Below are 22,009 nucleotides of genomic sequence, written 5' to 3' on the forward strand. Positions count from 1 at the left end.
AATTTGTAGGTATTTTACGCATAATTCAAGCATTGTAATCATTGTATAGTGCAGGTGACTTTTTCATCAAATAAAATAAAACTGGATAAAACTGCTTCATAAATTAAAAAACGTTATAGCAGTTACTAACATATATGCCATCCTGTCACTTGACCCCAGTTGATGAAAATTAGCAACATTTCAAATCAAAAAAATCCGGAAATACTATTTTACCTCTATTTCATTATGTACATTCTTACGACAAATTTTCAGAGGCATCTGCGATATGAGGATAATTCCCACGTAAAATGAGCCCCTCTCCCTCTCTCCCCCTGTATATTCTTGACCTCTGCTGTATATATGAAACAATGTACTGCCACTCCTCTTATGGAATGAGGTATAATATTTAGTCAATTTACCAATCTCTTCTCTTTTATGATAATATATATATATATATATATATATATATATATATATATATAATTTGTACAGTGTATCGGGGTATTCACTACACGTCTAAAAATTTTTATGGTACTTCATTCAAGTTCTTGCTTGTGTAACTATTTCAATTTATTATTGATACAGAATATATTTGTAGACACCTATTGCAGTCTCCACTTGAACCACACCGCTAAAGTGTGTATACTCTCATACTAGCTGAGATTTATTAACAATAAATAATTATTTTTAGTTTGTGCTATTTGTTGTGATACCTACTATATGGCCACAGAACTTGATTTTAAGACATTCAATTTGTTTTGTTTCCAAAAAATGTTTCTCTTATTTACATGTAATTGATCATAACAGTTGTAATTCGAACTATCATTTCTGTGATGTGATGAATTTCCAGAATCTAGCTGTTGGTTTCAAAATACTGTAAATGATATGACATTATGGATGCTATGTTGTTGACATCATTTGTCATATGTCACTAGTAAAAGTAAAAGTAGACTGTTAGAATTGCAAAGTCCTCTTTACCCCATTTTTCTCCCACACAAAACATATTATTCATCCACCTACCATCACACCCTCCCCCCCACCCCCCCTGTCACCCTCCAGACATTAGTTGTATTTCCTTGGTAAAAGGAAGGTTATCTGAATCTACAGATAGTGAAATAGCTTCTTTTTTTTCATTCAGTGATAGACATCCCCATGTAAGTGGATTGAATTTCTGAATTATACTCCAGTGCAAAGTACTAAAAGAAGACACAATTTCTATCTCAGGTAATTCCTGAGTTATTTAGAAGCTTTTAGAGAAAGCAGAGAGATATATACCTATAATTTATTAATGTGGAATCTATTAAACTGAATGGATACTATGAAAAATATCTTCTGTCAATTTTTAGTTTTATAATCGAACTTTTGATTACATAATTCACATGTTATTTCGCTTCCCAATTTTTTATGCACTATGACAGAAATTCTAAAAGTATCATCTAATTTTATATTCATGTTTTAAACTTAAAACGGTTTTAAATGCGTAAGTAGTATGTTATACATGAAGAACACTCAGCACTAACTAATAAATTTTAAGTAATTTGTCAAGAAATTAGTTCAAAGTTGATAAATATGACCACTTATTCCTTTAATGATATTGTGTATATATCCTATAATTGCTCAGTATATGTACTAATGATTTTTCCCTTGTATTAAATATTACACTGAATGTTTTTCTAGCTTTTGGCTAAGTAAAATCCTTTCAAAATACAATTTCAAGCTATTTTCATTTCCTACTTCAATGGGTAATGTTGACAGTCCACATATGACCTTGAGAAAGTGTTAAACTGAAATATGAATTTATCAATATGGGTTCTGGAACACTCTTTTTCTGTACATACAACGTGTCTATTTAAGACTCAGATGCTGCGTTAGTCAAAATGTTTACATTTAAAGTACATGTATACTACTAAAGAGCTGAAATGATACTCACTTTAAATTGCAGGTTGCCTATTTAATGACTCCCAGGAGAGAGAAATAAAATTAAATGCTTCATATAATTACTGACCGAATTTAAAAATTTAAAATACTCTCATCTAATTGTTTAGAGATATAATCTACTACTAAACGTTTACAACACTAAGTCAATTATTCATGATAGAAAGTGTATATGTCTTGACACAGTGTAACTCATGGCAAGCAAATTACCCAGACAATATTCATCCAGTATTGAGAATTAGGGCATTTAGCGTCTTATAACTTTGAAATTATATGTATATAATAGAGGGAAACATTCCACGTAGGAAAAATATATCTAAAAACAAAGATGATGTGACTTACCAAATGAAAGTGCTGGCAGGTCGACAGACACACAAACAAACACATACACACAAAATTCAAGCTTTCGCAACAAACTGTTGCCTCATCAGGAAAGAGGGAAGGAGAGGGAAAGACGAAAGGATGTGGGTTTTAAGGGAGAGGGTATGGAGTCATTCCAATCCCGGGAGCAGAAAGACTTACCTTAGGGGGAAAAAAAGGACGGGTATACACTCTCACACACACACATATCCATCCACACATATACAGACACAAGCAGACATATTTAAAGACCAAATATGTCTGCTTGTGTCTGTATATGTGTGGATGGATATGTGTGTGTGCGAGTGTATACCCGTCCCTTTTTCCCACTAAGGTAAGTCTTTCCGCTCCCGGGATTGGAATGACTCCTTGCCCTCTCCCTTAAAACCCACATCCTTTTGTCTTTCCCTCTCCTTCCCTCTTTCCTGATGAAGCAACCGTGGGTTGCGAAAGCTTGATATTTGTGTGTGTTTTTGTGTGTTTTTTTTTTTTTTTTTTTTTAATTGTGTCTATCTACCAGCGCTTTCCCGTTTGGTAAGTCACAGCACCTTTTTAATATATATATAAAAAAATCTCCCTCCTCATCTCCCGACCCCCACCCCACCCCTGAGCCACCCATAATTTTGTGACTTCGAATGATGTGGAGGGGGAAGAAAAAAAAAAAACCTACAGCACTGCCGCCGCCGATTCGAGATAGGCAAAATCGCGAGGGGTCGGAGCTCTATGGAGATATATCTGACATATGTATTTACTGTATCTCACATCGACTACACATGTCCACCGTGCATAAAATCGAAAAAATTTCCACTATTTTGCAGCAAAAATTACCGATAACTGAAAAATGTCCTCATTATTTCAAAGCTTTCGGCGAGTAAAGAAAAAGCGAGAAGAAGAAAAAACGTACAGTCCCACGGAATGCCTATGTTAAGGAATTTCTTTCAGTTTGAAGGACACCATTACATGGTTTGAAAGCGTCCCTGGCCCTCAAATCAATGTCTGTAAATAAACTGTCACACACACATGTATTAAGATCAGACATGTGAAATAACATTATAGAATACAGCCTTTCACACCACCAGACAACAGGTTCCCCTACCTAAAAAGTATCTCCAGCAGTTTAAAAAATACTGAAACAATCACTCACAAGACAGATTTTAACACTCCAAATATCACATATACCGGACATCACAAAGAAAAACATATCATTGGAAAGAGTAACATCGGGCATTTCACAGACTTAACAAACCTCCATTAAAACATGCAATCAATAAAAAATAAAATACAACTATTAGAAGTTGACTTACAATCTTTGAACTGCACAGCAGCTTGGGCTACTGAGCACTGGTGCAGAGACAAAAAATCCACCATGTAGTATTATCATTGTATGAAATGGCAAACTCTTACTGCAGAACTGCTTTAAAGTGGTGGAGGATATGCATGTATAGCAGAAGAGGAACACAGTTCAAATCAAGACACGACCTCAGTACAGTAAGTGAATAAAAACACTTTGAAATATCAGCTACTGAATCAATGAGGCTTGATATCACCAAGAAATTAATCATTTTGTGTGTGTATACAATCTCCCAGTGGTAGTGTGGACACTTTTGTCAATAAATTAACAGAAGTTCTAGATAAAGTCTCAAGTACAAAGGTCAACTTTATTCTCTGTGGGTACATTAACATTAACACTAATATCATAAATGAATCCAGTAGCACCGTCATAAATATCCTTCAAAGTTTTGGCATGTCCCTATTGGTCAATAGTGTAACAAGGGTTACTACAATGAATGCATCAGTAATTAATTGACCACGTGGCCACAAATATGGACAGGGAAGAATGTGATATAGCTGTAAAATATCTCGGACTATCAGACCATCTCTGTCAAATATCAACAGTAAAATCAGGCATCGAATCATTCCCTAAAATACAAGCCTACAAACGAGTTCTATCCAAAATCACAATAAAAGATTTTTTAAAAGAACTAGCAAAACAAAGCTGGAATGAAGTGTAAAAGGAAGCCAATGTGAATATGAAATTCTCTAAATTCTCCACGTTAATTAAATTGAACTTTGAAAAGGCATTTCCAGAAGTATGCATGTCTGTATCAACACCTCACTAAAACAGATGGATAACAGCAGATATTAAGAAGTCCTCCCAAACACTTCAATACCTCAGTTCCATGACAAAGAGTCCAATGATCCAGAATTCTTAAATTTCTATCATAGATACAAAAAGATCTATATGAAGTCATTTAATGACAAAATAACATATAGTTCAGACAATAATAGCAAAGCAGTTTGGGATTTTATAAAAAAGGAAACAGGGAGAGGCAAACAAATGCAGAATAACATACTGCTAAGGGAGGGGGATAAGGTAATAAATGATCCACAACACCTAGCAAACTATATAAACGAGCATTTTTCAAGTACTGCAGAGAAGTTACAGCAAATATAACACCTGTAAATAATGTTGCACTAAATACAATGATGTTACTTCCAACCACAGAGAATGAAAACATAAAGTCAGTAGGCTTAGATGAAGTACCAATGTGTGTACTGAAACAATGCATAGAGATTATACAAGGGCCCTTAACTAATATAACAAATGAAAAATTACCAGCCCATTTCCCTGCAGTCACCATTCTCAAAAATAATAGAAGCAATTATGAAAGACAGACTAATGAATTACCTGAATTAATATAATCTTTTAGGTGAATCACAGTTTGGTTTCCGAAGTGGCAAAAATAAGGAGCCAGCCGTAGTAGAATTCACAAAAGTTGTACTTGATGCTCTTGACAAAGATGAGTTTGTCACAGGCATATTTTTTGGACCTTCCTAAGGCCTCTGATACAGTCAACCACATGGTTCTATTAAATAAATTAGAACCATTAGGAATAAGAGGGGTAGCTAATGACTGGTTTTGATCATACGTAGCAGACAGGGGACAAAGAGTAGAGGTAACACATACTTCAAATAGATCTAAACATTTAATAAAACACTTATCAGAACCAAAATACATTAATATAGGGGTTTTGCAAGGTAGCATATTAGGACCAATACTATTCCTGATATACATCAATGACTTTCCCAGTAGTGTTACTCATGGCGAAAAAATTCTCTTCGCTGATGAACAGCACCATTATAGGCACTGAGAAAACAAGAGAACTCCTTGCAAATGAAACTCTCGAGGAAGTTTATGATTGGCCAATAAGCAATAAAGTGACATTGACTATAAAGAAAAGTAATGCCATAAATTTCAGTCTGAAGAGGGAAAATGACAATGTTAAATTAAATGTAGATGGCACCTTTATAGACTGTGTAACAAATGTAAAATTTCTGGGAATGAATATTGATTCTCAGTTGAAGTGGTGTGAACACACAAAGGTATTTGCAAACAAAATGTCATCATCATGTTATACCCTTAGAATCGTGTCATCAGTGTGTAACATGCAGTGTCTTTTAGTTACATATTATTCATATGTACACTCAGTTCTTAGGTATGGCATTCTTTTTGGGGGAGCAAATGCACAAATTATTAACACAATTTTAAAACTCCAGAAAAGAGCCATAAGAATAATAACCAAAAATACTAGTCTAGCTCATTGTAAGGATCTGTTCAAAACACTGGGGATTTTAACTGTTCCATGTGAATACATTTACCAGTCAGTTGTACACATCAAAAATAGCATTGGTAATTACAGCAAAAACAGTTCTGTACATGGCCATGGAACAAGAGCTAGACTCAACTTACAGTTACCAAGAAAAAATAAACATAAAACTCAAAACAGCATTTTCTACCAAGGAATAAAACTGTACAATACATTACCAAAAGAGATTACAGAAATTGCAAAAATACTCTTATTTAAAAAGGCAGCTAAAAAGTACCTGTTATGCTATACATTTTATACATCGAAGGATTACTTAGATAAAACTGAGTAGGAGTTTGATAAAAAAAGTTTTACAAATAAATAATAATAGTGATTATAAAACATTCAACATTCCACATAATGCCTTCTTCCTTCTTTTTTCCTTTTCTGGAACAACTTACCCCTAAGCTATGCATAGCACACTACTATCACCTCTTCCTCTTTCTATTTCTGAGCTCAATGTATCACTCATTATAGAGGGATGCTGACTCAGTTTTTCAGGATAGCAAATGGGAAGCTGCAGTACAGAAAATGGCCCAGAGATCACCAATGTGTGTGTGTGTGTGTGTGTGTGTGTGTGTGTGTGTGTGTGTGTAGTGAGTGAAGTGTTATGAAACAATATGTATAGTGTGTGCAGTGACTGATAGTGAGATATGAGTGAACAGTGTGCCATTACATTATTTAATACATTTGCAAAAAAAGTATTGTATACCACGTGTAAATCTAACAATTGTTTCTAAGTAGAAATCTGTAAATGGATGTGTATACGAATTAGCTTATTTTAATTGGTCTAAACTTGTAAATATTTTGACATGTCCTATATCAAAATTGTTGAGGCTTTCGTGGCCACTTGCAAAAAGAGATCTACAGATGAATAAAGCTACTACTACTACTACTACTACTACTACTATTACTACTACATGTTGGGAAAAACACAATCATTTTACGTTTGGCAGCAAGCTATAAATCAAAAGGACTTTTCTGTTTTGTACACTATGGCAGCTCCCATTTTACCAGTGCAATGGTATATTGCACTTGCATTTATGAAACATAAATACAAATCATGAGAGCATGCCACGTAATAGGACCTCCTAAAATCACCTAGCAGAGAACCCTATAAGATTCCACCGATACATCAAAAACAAATTCTGTCCGTGTGCTGACTTCTGACATTTTTGTTCTGACCTGAGTGTAAGGTTTCTGTCACCCATACTTGAGGAAGAAGGTCACATCCAGCAGACCATCATTCACAATAGCAGCAGATTCTTGTGTTGTTTCGTAAGAAATTTGGTCATCGCAGAACAGCCTGTTTCACACAAACTACTCACATGTTGGGAAAACCACTATCATTTCTAGCTTCCACAACAAGCTACAATTGAAGTGGTGGCTAAATTATAATTAGAGGTTATGGAGTATGAAAACACAGAACTTGCAATAATACATATTTTTAAACACACAGTAATAACAATGATAATAACAAAAACAGTCATGATTCCATGACAATAGATACAGTCGTTTTCAATTAGTTTTAAGAGCAAAATTGGTGTAGTTTGAGGGCATTCCGTTTGTTCAAATTACAAACTGCCATGCACGAGAGCAGTACATTCATTTCAGATGTATGAAATACTGATACAGATCAGCATCTATACAGTCATTTATTACATTCAAGAGCACTCCTCCTCATTATTTAGTAACATCCACAGTAGGTTAAAAAGAAAGGTTATGAACTATGTGCATCCAAACTTTAACCAGTCACACCTTTCCTTGTGCTAGAACCTCCTAATGTCACCCTATAAGATTTTACTGCATTTCTCTCTTCTGACAGATCTGACAGTCAACACGCAGAACCATCTGCAACATGATCATAGTATGTCTGTTTAATATAGCTACAGTGTCCTAGAGGCAGTCGTGTCACATCATCCATATGTGCAATGTCGTTTAATCACATGGTACATGAGAAGCATGGATTTCAATGAGTCCTAGGTATGTTGTAGAGGGACAAGTCTGAGTACATGGCGACTGGTCTCTCATGTGAAGACTCCTAATTTTTAATGAAAACCAAAGTTGAAGTTTTATACATATCACTTGTACCTGTAATGTTAATTATGTTCGACTGAATGAGCATAGTGCACACCCCAAGGGCTAATGTTCACGATTAGAACACAAACAGCACCTGCCATATGGACTAACAACCATGAGTGATTATCTGGAGCATCACTCTTTTCATATCAGGACTCCTTGCTTTCATGTTGATGATATTCTACACCCATGCCCTTCATGGAAAGCCATCCTGGGCTTACATTTCAGCAAGATAATGTCCACCCACACATTGCGAGAGTTTTTACTGCTTTTCTTCATGCTTGACAAACACTATCTTGGCTAGAAAGGTCGCCATATCTCTCCTTAATTGAGAAAATTTGACGCATTATAGAGGGTCCTCCAATCAGCTTAGGATTTTGACACAATTACACATCAGTTGGATCGAAAATCATTAAGTGGTTCTCTGCAAATGGGCTCTCATTAAACTTTGACAGAACACAGTAATACAGTTCCACACAGTAAATGGAATGACACCATTAATAACTATAGACTTCGATCAGAAATCAGTAGCTAAGGTAGAATATTCAAAATTTCTAGGTGTATACATTGATGAGGGGTTGAACTGGAAAAAACACACTGAAGATCTGCTGAAACGTTTGAGTTCAGCTACTTATGCTATTAGGGTCATAGCAAATTTTGGTGATATACATCTCAGTAAATTAGCTTATCACGCCTATTTTCATTCTCTGCTTTTGTATGGCATCATCATTGAGTAAAAGAGTGTTCATTGCACAAAAGCATGTAATCAGAATAATTGCTGGAGCTCATCCAAGATCATCCTGCAGACATTTATTTAAAGAGATAGAGATCTTCACTGTAGCCTCACAATATGAAATTTGTTATTAACAATCCGAACAAATTCAAAAGTAATGGCAGTGTACATGGCTACAACACTAGGAGAAAGGATGATCTTCACTACTCAAGGTTAAATCTAACTTTGGCTCAGAAGCAGGTAAATTACACTCCCACAAAAATCTTTGGTCACTTACCTAATAGCATTAAAAGTCTGACAGATTTACAAGGAAATTAAAAGAAAATCTTAATGGCAACTCCTTCTACTCATTAGATGAATTTTTGGATATAGTAAGAGGGTAATTTCCCCAACCCAAAAAAAAAAAAAAAAAATATTAAATAAATAAATAAAGTGTCATGTAATATTTTGGGTAATGTAATATCTTACATAGAAACCTTTTATTAACCTGACACGTTGCACATCATTACAAAGTGTCGTATTCATGATCTATGGAACAAGTACTAACCTAATCTAATCTAATCTCTCTACACTCATAATTGTTTTTAACTAATCCCAGTTTACTCCTTTCTGACACTTTCCAGAAGGATAATGATCAATGTGAAACTTTCTTGTTTATTAATATTTTTTGTATATAGCTTCCTATTATACACTCAAACGTATCTGATCAATCTACCATGATCACATGAGCAACTGAGCTATGCAACACTCTGACACACTATTGTTCATTGCTAGTTTTTTCATATATGGCTTCCTTTGATTGTAATTTGAATGTATCTTATCAGTTTCTGATGACTATGTGGCTGATAGTATAGCTAACACACTTCTTAAATTCCAACAGGATAACAGACAGACTTTTTTCTTCTTCTAGCAAGCACATAGTGTCATCATATCACAACAGCCTCAAAAAGGGGGGCGGTGGCACCAACTATGTGACATAATTGTTCACATATTTTCTCTGCTGTCATCTTGTGTGATGTCAGCCTTGCGACGTCTTTTTTCTGCCACCATCTTATGACCTTGAGCCTGACAGTTCATTTGCATAAAAGTGACCCCAGATGCCCATAGCTACACTACTTTGCATGCTTCGTGCATAGATATGTGATGCCACATATATCTGGAAACCTTTGGAGGAATGGTCAAATCGATGTCACACACAACTGCTGCTGCACTGTGTTCCAATGAAGGCACAGCATACTTTTAAGCAGGCGGTAATAATGTTTTGTGTCATCAGCATACATTCCTTGCACAGGAATTTCTTATTTAGTGTGTTTAACTTATTTATCTGAACCGCGATCTACATCATTATGCAAAATACAACATGGGTCAGTATTAGCCATCTGCAATTGTATGGTAGGATACCATGTATCACTGGCCCTCATGCACTGCTCTGTACTCAGATAAATGTACATATCTAATTTTCGAATTTTTCCCAAGCTTTTAAAAGGTTTTTCTGTAGGAATGTTTTGACATCTTGCTCCCTCTGTAAGTGTGAATGTAAATGGCACAAACAGGAGTCACAAGTATAGGGTATCATGTATTCAAAGAAGTTTTGGGCTTGCAGCCAGTTGTCGTGCACTCCACTCCACAATATTTCGACTGGGAATCTGCCAGTCATTCCCTAGTCTGTAATTTAATAGCATGCTTTAAAATCCTGATGACAGAATGATCACTATCACTCTACCCGGCAGGCACTGTTGTCACTAGTGGATTTGTGGGTCTGCCTTCACGGTTGATGCTCGCCGTGGGCATCGGTCTACTTTTTCATCTTCATTTAGAGCAAACAGTGGAAATGATGTGGTTTCAGAAATTATCCAGATGGTACCTGTTGTGACAGCTGATTTTCTGCCACATGTATTTCCACAGATTCTTCAATAATGGAGTCCAAACATACGTTTCTGTAGGCAAAACTAATGTTTTATCACTTAGCACTGAATTTTCAGTAGAGACACTATATTGAGCAATAGCACATTTAATTGGTTGCACAAGCTAAGTGCAGTGTTGATGTCCAGTGCAGAGTTCTTCCATAGTGTGCATGGTATGGCCTATGTAAGCCCTACCGCACAGCCATGGTATTTGGAAATTGCATCCTTCTGCAATAACAAATCATCTTTCACTGATCCCAGAAGGTCTGCAACCTCCGATGGTAGGTGAAAAACCACTTGAACCTGAATTTCCTGGAGTATTCTGGGAATCTTGAAAGAAATATTGCCAACAACATGGAAAAATGCTAGGAATTTTGTTGGGACACACTCCTCTTTACCCACTTTCCAGTTTTTGGCTTTAACTGACAGTGCTTGCACTTCATGAACGACATAGATACTTCCAAATGCTCACTATCATGCTGAAGAGTGTAATATTGAGCTGTTTAATACATGAGCTCTGTCTGGAATACAAGGGTGAATAACATAAACATCAGCAACTGTTAATCATGTGCGTCATATGGTGTACGTTAGCTAACATGTGCACTGCACAGTTTTCGGGAGAGATCAGCATGTATGGATTTGATGTTTTCATTTGAATATCAATGGAAGCAAAAGTATACTCTACACTGTAGATGACATGATAATGACCAACAAGTGCAGAAACTTCATTTCTTATCATGCTGCAGAGATTACATTCATCTGCGATGTCAGAATCACATGGAACAGAAACTGAGTGCCACGCAAGTACCATCAACTGTGCTTATCAGAATGAAATACATATTACAAAGCTGTATACATCAGGCAAGATGATTTGTGGATATGTATTGTCATTAGAAATTAGACACTTTAAAGTCAGTATAGACTGAGGAGTGCAGCCCACATTTACATATGAATTTTCTACTTTTGACAGACAAATAATTTTACCAGAGATCCACAAAACTTCAAGAAATCAGCCAGAACCAAACCTTGTTTGCCACTAATATTTTGGCTATAAACCATTCAGCCGCCTTCACGAGTGAGGCAGAATGACTGACTATGAAGCATTCTCGTCCCCCTGATATATAGTGGTTGGGTGAGTTGGTGAGCCATTGGTGATCCAAGCATGTGTGACTACACAATAAATCAAAGAAATATCACAAGGGTGGCAGAGATACAACTTACCATGACCCCACTGTGAAAGACGTTTCACAATTCCGGTCAACAACTTTTGTCTATGACAGTTAACTTCTGCCAGTGCCATATTCCATATTTAATAAAGGTTAAAACCATCACCACAATTAATCAAATCACTCATCAAATGTATCTGAATAGCTTCCGTGAAAACTGAATCTCAAAAGGATGAAACAGATGTTGAAATCTGCCTGTTTTCTCAGTCCATTGCTTGACTTGCCTGTATACAATGTCTGTCAACAGCAGATTTATCAGGCTGAGGCAGGTGGATATAGGATCAATGTTCTATGTAACTTTCTTGAACTGTACATCAAGTATGTACTACACATGATAAACCACAATGACAGAACATTATACACATCTACTATCTGTAGAATCGAGTCATCCTTCACACCACACAGTCAAGGAGCATGGCAATCTTTGGTGCTGACAGAGAAACAACCTCAATTATGTTTGAAGAGGATGGGACCTACTTTAGAACCAAGATTCCCTATGATGTGTAGGAAAATCATGAACTTGAACCTTTCCTCATCAGCCTCTTAAGGTGGGACACTCCCCTTCAGTTTTAATTGAAAAGCCTTGCAGATCTTCCACGGTAGATGGTAATTATTTTCAAAAACTTTTTTGAGGTGTTTGAGTTTTTCCAGTAGATGGTCCTTATCAGCAATCGTATGTGCACCATGAACAATTGTATTTGGGGCACAACTGATCTGCGCAGAACTGTGACAGTTGTTGCTTTGCAAGTAAAGGCAGGTATTTGTTGGCTTGCAGAAGACACCGTAGCTCGCGGTGATGTTAGTTTTGCAGTCAACCAGACATCCAACAATGGGAGGCATCTGTCTTTTCAGATTCTTGGTACATTTGATGTTCCCATGAATGGAATTCAGATGGTTCAAGAACTGACAAAGTTTCTCCTCACAGTGGGGCCCTCTACCGAAGTGTCACTCACATACCTTCAAAATATGACAGACTGAGAACTTACACAGTCCAAAGGCTTCGCCTCAAAATCTTCATCACTATTCACAATTTTACTAGAGGTTCATGTGAATAATTCTACAGAGTTGACATTCTACAGCCCTACAGATAAAAATTAATTAGAGGAACACAAGCTGCGAGCAGAAAAGGAGTACAGGGCTGAATATGTTGCAGCCAATCAAGTGTTTAAAAATTACAGGTACTAGTCTCCAGTGTTCAGTATTCTGTGTATAACATTATTCTCTGCCACAATGCTTACAACATAAAACTGTAAAACAATACACACACAAAATGAAAAAGAAGAGATATAAAAGATTGTACAAACCTTTCTGGTTCACTGCCACTTGACTCTACTTCATGTTTCAGCTCCTGAAAAAAGGATTAAGAGAATCTACAATAACTGTACAATGCACTACTTTGCATGTTTTAGTACAGATGATTGTTTTTTTTTTATTTCAACACTATCCTAAACCATATTTCCTTGCAATGAATACTCTGTTTCCCATTCCCCTGTATTCAACAGGTCTTTCTGCATAACTTCACACACACCTTCAACTTCCATACTAGGCAAGCATACCTTACCTGGAACCTCCCCACTCTCTCCAGCCTCCTACCTGCCTGTTTCACTCTCTACACAACTTCTTTTCATCACACAGTGCAAGGCACTGCCCATGCCCCCATGCCTGTCTGCACACCAGCTGTTCTTCCAACCTGCAGGCTTACAGTAGAAATAATTCACAATGGCAATACACTTCAACTCGCCCATGCAAATGTGGAACCCTTAACAGCCCATATCAGTGAGATCATTTGGATATTTCAGGACCTCAGCTTTAATGCCAATCTCCTGTTGGAGCCAGAGGTATAAACATACATTTTGTACACAACAGTCCCTCCAAATCAAAATTTACATGTAGACTTTCTTGATCAGACATTACACTGCTTTCACTCATCACACAGCAGACACTCATACCTTTATTGAAATATTCGCAACCAAGTCTCCAACTAGAATAATTCAGTGATCAAATCTGGGCACCTGGCTGGTTTGCTCATGATGTAAGATACATGGCTTATTCATTGTAATGTCTAAAGAACAAACTGCAAGTGATTACTTTTAAAGATTTTAAATGCTTGAATATGCCCAAACTTACATGTGAGGCCTATGATATTTCTTGGCAGGAAATGGCAGAAAATAACTTTCTTGTGAATTATCAAGTAGCTAATTTCATTGAGAGATTCAGTAATTTCTACAATAAACACGTTCCTATAAAACCATAAGAATCAAGAGAAAAGTGGCACCATGGCTTACCGATCAACTCTAACACCTTATGAGTACCAGAGATGCAGCACACAGTAAATATAAATGGCACCTGACCTTGATAATCATCACACCTAAAAGCAATTATGGAATGAAGTTAGAAAGTCAGTGAAAATTGTAAAATTCAGGTATGCCCACTCATTAGCTGAGGACTTTTACAGACCATTCATCTTGTGGAAAAATCTAAAGGGTCTAGGAAAAGCAAATCCAGAGCTGAAGCTGTAGCCCATACTGAAGATCTAAATGAGTATTTTACTACACTGACATTTTCACTTCACCAAGGCATAAGAGTACAAACCATCCATTCCCTTAAAGAATCAGTGCTTGGTAGGTAAGAAAACTTTTTTCTGCAACTGACAAGCTTTAATATGCTCCAGAAAATAATTGCAGAAATAACTTTTTAGATGAATACAAATTTAGTTTCCAGAAGAAGTGTAGTACAACAAATGCTCTTATAAAAGTGACTTGTCAGTCAAGTGCCACCGAAACAAACTATGAATGAACAAGAGGTGACTATTATGTGCTTTTAGGAGTTCAGCAAAGCTTTCAGTACTGACGACTTTGATGTTCTACTTCCTCAACTAAAAAGTCAAATTTTTCTTCAAGTGCTGTCCAATGATTCCACTAACATTTACATTCTGTGAGCAATGTTTGAAGCAAAAAGATCACAATGGAGGAACGTCTTAGCAGATGTCCCATAAGGATCAATATTGAGCTCATTGCTTTTTTCATGATATATTAATGAAGAGTCAATTATTATCTCCCACTGAAAATATTATTTAAATGGATTTCCAGCATGCGGGGTTAATAACATGACAGAAACTTTTGTTAACTAGTTTCATGTAGAAAACAGCCAAAGTAGCAAGATTCAGTTTTTTTATTTAATTGATGACTAGTTTCAGGTTACTTGAACTCATTTTCAAATCACTGTGTGGGACAGAAAGTTAAAATTACAATTTACTCAATAAACTGTTAAAAGACTTGGGTGCATATTACAGGATACAGAGCATAACATACCAGGATATATTTACCAAACAGATAAAATGGTGTATTCTGTAACAGCATGCAAAACGCATTAATATTATACATACATGGATATCAAAGTCAAATTTTTCTACAAACATTGGCAGCACAAACACAACTGATAATCTTGTTCCTGCGCTGCCACGAGGAAACCTCGGGTAGGGGCACCCTATCAGGAGGCAGTGAATTTCTTCATTACAATTTCCATTCATCAAGGACAATAAAGTAATACAACAAAAGTACAGGCCAACTAACACATTTCAGCTTTTTAAAATGTTACACAAGCAGTAAGACATTTAAAAGCAATGAACAGTAAGCAGCAGCAGTATCACATATGGTGCATACAAACAAAAATCATGTACTATAGCAACACACAACATTGTTCATTGTGAACCACAAATAGTGTGAAAAGAAACATTATCTTTTGAATTACTTCATATTTGTAAAACACTTAACTAGAAGCAATCTGTACAGAATATGTACCTAGGAAAACAAGTAACACAAAAATTAAAAGACCTGATTTTGTCTTCCACTGTACCAAACACTTGGGCCCATAATGGCATGCGACAATATGATGTATGTACCTGTTTAATCCAAAAGTGAAGAACCCATGTCGGATGCTTAAAGTATGTACACAATTAAAGCCAAAAAGCTACGGTCATGCCAAGGAGAGGCAAGAAATGGAACCACTCCCGAGAAAGAACTGAGCACATCTACCATATCTTCCTTCATCGTTGGCGTTGTCGTTGTTGCCGTGAGGCACCGTTATACCAAGTGGAAAGGCACGTCAATCTTAGAGCATGAGATATGGTAAACTTAAGTCATTGACAACACACAACGGTCACGGTAGCACCTGATTCCAGAATAGCTGCAGTAGTTAGGATCTACGAACTACGCCCTCTTGACCAGGTCCCCAAAACTTAACTCATAACGAGATCCCTTCGAAGCAAATTGTCATAATGTTCGTCTATAAAGGCTTTGTACAATGATAAGAAATGTTACAGTTTATGGAATAATAACAGATACGACCAAACTGTTTTGTTTCTTCTGTTTTATTTAACGTAACTTTGTTCACAGTTTTATTTCGCATTCACCACTCATTCACACTCTGATGTGGAGTATATGTGAGTGCCTGAACCCTAACTCCCAAGTTCCATCGAAACCCTTTGATGACCAGTTTTGGTTGCTCGACACCAACAGTCAATGATGATGATACAGTTTTTCTCCTTTTCATAAATGGGATCCCGCTCTCCGCGATTAAAAAAAAAACGGTCTCAATACTGCGTCCCTCGTGAGATGCGTATAGATTTATCCCGGAATTGACCGCCCTGTAGGTCTACTCCATTTCATGACCACACTTCGCTATCTGCGATTTTGTGTAACTAAATGTCCTTTTCTTACTCTGATTGTATACCGTAGTTATTTGAAACTCGCCTCTATATTTTTTCACTATGCACAATTAGCACTTCTTTACTTGTTTATTTCTCAGAGTAAACGAAAAAAATGATGCCGTACCATCAGCTTCATCGATATAAAGCAAAACACCTCAATATGCCCAATTTTACCTCTTCTTATAGGATCAGCTACCTTACTCATTAATTTACTACATATTATTTCCAATAACACTAAACAGGTATTGCCGTTATATTTTAATTGTATTCAAAAGCATGTTATTATTATTATTATTATTATTATGACTGACCAAATCGTAACAAATCGCGCAGCATGCGTTTTTAACGATAGCTTTACACTCGCCCAGCCTTTATTCATGCAATATTGTATATAAATATACAGACAGGACGGAAAGATCGATCTCTCTACCATAACCAATAGAGGCAAATACACTATTCAAGTTCCGTTACATCTATCTTGACTCATATTGTTGCACATGGAGGCGAGGGAATTATTTCTTTATGGCGGGGGGATGTAGGATGCAAGAAATATCTTTATTATGATTTACTATTATCAAAGACAAAACAACAGATACAATATAGTATAAATCAACTACCATATGTATGCTCTGTTAAATGTTTTTGGAAACAACAGGACATTTAAAACCAACAAACAGTCAGCAGTAGCAGCAGCACCACAAACAGCATATACAAACAAAAGTCATATGCTACAGGAACACATAACACCAACTATTGTGAACCATAAAATAGTGTGGAAAGAAACCAAATTAGTATGACAATCAAAGTCATCACCACTTTTCAAATTACCTCATCATCATAAACGACTTAATCACAAACAAGCTCAACAGAATGTATGACCACAGAGACTTTTTTTTTTTAAATTGACACTCCATTGGTGCAAACATATGTTAAAATGCTAGATTATGTATCACACTGTACCAAATGCTAGAGCCAATGATGGTTAACGACAACATAATGAATCTATGTAATACAACTACAAAAGTTTTTTTTTTTTCAAATTGTCACTTCATTGGTGCAAACAGAAGTTAGAACACTTAGCAATCTCAGGAAGAGACAAGGACTGGTATCACTTCCGAGAACAGAGAACAGGGCAGGGGAGGGTGGGGGAGGGGGATTAGGGAAGGAGAAAGGGGGAGAAGGAAATGAGGGAAAGGAAGGAGCCAAAAGAGGGGATTGATAAAAGGGGGCAACATAGAGAGTTTACAACATTCTTCATTGAGACCCATAAAATAGTATGGGAAGAAACCAAACAGTATATTTTCTTTAGGCAAACCACACCTATTAGATCATTGTATGAACTACACAAACAGTTAGGAAATAAGATACACTAAACTGAAACTTTTTAATACTTCAAGCAAAATGCAACATTATGCAGTCTGTTATTTATAAATACTTCAGAAGCAGAACTAAGAATATACTGAGGAATACAATGGACAAATCATTCACATTAAGTTATTCCTAAAATTCGTATATGGACATATGCTTGTAAAAAGGGCCCAAACTATTTTTTGTTACACTACAGTAGAGTAAAATGGCTGTTGCCCTTTGACTTTAATCCTTTATATATTGTACATATCTGTCAACTCTACTATAACGTTTGATGAAATACATACATAATGTTGTCATGTACCATTAAGGGCTGTCGCATTTGGTAGTGAAAGACACAATCTAAGGCTCTAACTTTTAAACAGTTTTACACTTGGATTACATAGATACATTATTTTGTAGTTTACTATCATGGGCTTTTACATTTGGTACATTGCAGGACACTACCTAGCATTTCATCTTCTGTCTGTTTGTCAAAGAGATCAATGATGTCTATGAATTGCTTTGTTTAAACATGTCGAGAATGCAGTTCTGTTGTCAATCAATAATGAGAAGTTGCAATTTTATGTTATTTCCTCCAATTAACTCCAGGAAAAAGTTAGGTAATTTTACGTAATGATCAAGAAGAATGTAGCATCGTTATAGCACTCAGTTTGCTACAATGATATTTACACAGTATGTTTCACATATGTATGTTGTAAATACACTGGAGCATCAAAGAAACTGTTATAGGCGTGAATATTCAAAAACAAAGATATGTAAACAGGCAGAATACAGCGTTATGGTCAGCAATGTCTATGCATGACACCAAGTGTTTGGCACAGTTGTTAGATTCATTACCGGTGCTACAATGGCAGGTTATCAAGATTTAAGTGAATTTGAATATGGTGTTATAGTCAGCACATGAGCGATGGGACAGAGCATCTCCAAGGTAGTGATGAAGCAGGGATTTTCCCCTACAACCATTTCAGGAGTGTACTGTGAATATCAGGAATCTGGTAAAACATCAAATGTCTGACATCGCTGAGACCAGAAAATGATCCTGGAAAAAAAGAAACAACAATGATTAAAGAGATTTGTTCAACACGACAGAAGTGCAACCCTTATGCAAATTGCTGCAGATTTCAATGCTGGACCATCCATTCAACGAAACATCATTGATTTGGGCTTTTGGAGCCGAAGGCCCACTCGTATACCCTTGATGACTGCAGGACACAAAGCTTTATGCCTCACCTGGGGCCGTCAACACCAACATTGGACTGTTGATGACTGGAAACATGTTGCCTGGTCAGACGAGTCTTGTTTCAAATTGTATTGAGCAGATGGACATGTACAGTTATGGAGACAACCTCATGAATCCATGGGCCCTGCATGTCACCAGGGGATTGTTCAAGCTGGTGGAGGGTCTGTAATGGTGTGGGGCATGTGCAACTGGAGTGATATGGGACTCCTGATATGTCTACATACAACTCTGACAGGTGACATGTACATAAGCATCCTCTCTCATCTCCTGCATGCATTTATGTCCAGTGTGCATTCCGAAGGACTTGGGCAATTCCAGCAGGAATTGCTACAGACTGGCTCCAGGAATACCCTTTTGAGTTAAAACACTTCCGCTGGCCACCAAGATTGCAGAATTACTCTTGTTAATGCTACTGTATTCTGAAGTATCCCTAACTTGTTACTTTTTCTAACAACCTCCATATATGAAGATGACCATTTGACCATTGAAAACATTAGGCACTGTTTTCTTATTGTGATCTTGGCAATTAAAGGCTTTAACAAAAAATCTAGAGCATTAGATAAATAGTTACATGTGATACAGAATGCTTCTTTTTTTCTGACAAGTGCCTCGGTAAGAAATCTTTCACTTGAAACTGACTACGTGGTTGATCAACCACTTTTCAACAATTTAAAGGAAAAACAACTGATGTCAAACATTATGAAACATAGAAACAAAAATTTTAGGCACAAGTCTTGGACACCATTAGTTTCAAGAATGCTACACCACCAGCTACAGTCTCAGATAGACAATTCTGCTTCTTGTTCGAAATGCAACCTGCCTTTGCAAATATTATTTCCGCTTGTATAGAACTAGCCATAGATAGTTTACTAATTTGCTAGCAAGAATACACTTGGATGTCGACTTTTCTGACTGACTTTGGACCAAGGGTCACATTGTGTCTGTCAGTGACTGCTCCAACAATTGATTGATCAACCAGATTTCCTCTAAATCATGCAGTTTACTGATGAGGTCACATTTTATTGTGATAGTTTCGAACAGCAGGAATAGCCATTTGTGGTATGTGGAAAAACCTCACACTCTAGTAGAGTCACACCATCAAGTACGTTTTGCTGTGAATATCTAGCCCAGCACTGTAGGTGACGATCTCATTGGGCCATATCTTCTGCCTTTCTATTTTTCTTCCAAAAAGTAGAGGGTCCACAGAATGATGTACTAGGAAGACACTGATTAATGTTACAGTTAAAGGATATGGAATACCACAATGGAGAAATTTTTATGTGGCAATATTAGTCATACCAAATCTGAAATAAAATGAAAATGAAATAGTACAGTACATTTTCCTTTAAATGTGTGTTACACAGGGTGTTTCCATAAGAGGATGAAAAAAATGTAACAGGACATAGAGAATGCTCCACTGAATAAGTTGAGGAAGGGAACCTGGGGTTGTAGAGGCCAGCTTAAGGAGATATGGAAGTAAACTTGTCTACTATTTTGTCTGAATTACTGTTTTCCAGCTTATTTACAACTAACATGCATACAAGTTTACAGATACTGTGCTGTTTTCTTTATGTGTACTTTCTTTATTTCCTACATTTAAAGGAAAAGGATAAGCCTGATTACTAGGACGTCATGATGTACATTTTGTTTACTTTACTTGTCCATAAGGCGGCTCTCCTGGATCGTACTTACATAGTCCCATGACAGAACATGCTACGAATCAATGACAGACCCATTCATTATTCAGTGCTATTCAGAGATGTGCAGTATAATGTGATGGATCGGTACCGGTACAGTTTCGCAGAACTGACTGACATGCGGCTTGTGTACGGGGAAGTACATTGCAATGCTCTTGCTGCTGAAAGGCTATACATGGGACAATTTCCTAACAGGCATCATCCATCACAAGTGTTTATTTCTCTTGATCAATGAATGTGGGACACTGGTTCATTGGGAAGAAGAAATGTGGGACCTTGCAACATGAGGACCACTCGCAAAAGCGATTTTGAAAAGATGGTACTGAAATGTGATGCAGCGGACCCCCCTCTACAAGTACTTGTTGTATTACACGTGAAATGAGTGCTGCACATACTAGCATTTGGCAAGTACTCCAAAAACAATAATTACACCCATATCACCCACAATGAGTAGATGCAATGTTTCTGACTGACTTTGGACCAAGGGTCGCATTGTGTCTGTCAGTGACTGCTCCAACAATTGATTGATCAACCAGATTTCCTCTAAATCATGCAGTTTACTGATGAGGTCACATTTTATTGTGATAGTTTCGAACAGCAGGAATAGCCATTTGTGGTATGTGGAAAAACCTCACACTCTAGTAGAATCACACCATCAAGTACGTTTTGCTGTGAATATCTAGCCCAGCACTGTAGGTGACGATCTCATTGGGCCATATCTTCTGCCTGGCCATTTGAATGGCCACCTGCACTTGAGGTCCATGCAAAGAGTTTGTAAAGGGACATCCTCCTCTAGCATTACTTTTCCTCAACATAAGCAGTCGATACCGGACATATTTTTTCAAATTTTGGACAGGTCAATATTATCTCAGCTGTTTTTCTAACAAATTTCATATAATTTTATACACAATATGTTATATTTCAAGGAGGGAGGGGAAGATTACAAGTGTGGGCTTCATCTGGGATTAAATGACTAATAATGAAATTTTGTCTCTTGAAAAAAAGTAAAGTGATTTATTTCATGTACAATATATGTGTGAATCAACTTCTGATCACATGAAGCAAGAAAATGGAAAGCGGTCCAACAAAGCAAATCACACCAACAGTGACGATCTTCTAGTAATAATGAC

At 36.7% G+C, this 22,009-nt stretch overlaps 1 protein-coding gene across 6 annotated transcripts in view; it reads right to left on the reverse strand.

Annotated features, from left to right (window-relative positions):
* Window positions 1-22,009, reverse strand: part of LOC126210369 (zinc finger protein 583-like) — a 230,306-nt gene that overhangs the window by 73,861 nt on the left and 134,436 nt on the right. For all 6 annotated transcript variants that reach the window (XM_049939595.1, XM_049939596.1, XM_049939593.1 and 3 more), the window contains one exon: window positions 13,168-13,211. In XM_049939595.1, coding sequence (XP_049795552.1) covers window positions 13,168-13,211 — 44 coding nt within the window. The remainder of the gene's footprint in view (window positions 1-13,167; window positions 13,212-22,009) is intronic.

Source organism: Schistocerca nitens, chromosome 10 (genome assembly GCF_023898315.1).
Source record: "Schistocerca nitens isolate TAMUIC-IGC-003100 chromosome 10, iqSchNite1.1, whole genome shotgun sequence".
NCBI lineage: Eukaryota > Metazoa > Arthropoda > Insecta > Orthoptera > Acrididae > Schistocerca > Schistocerca nitens.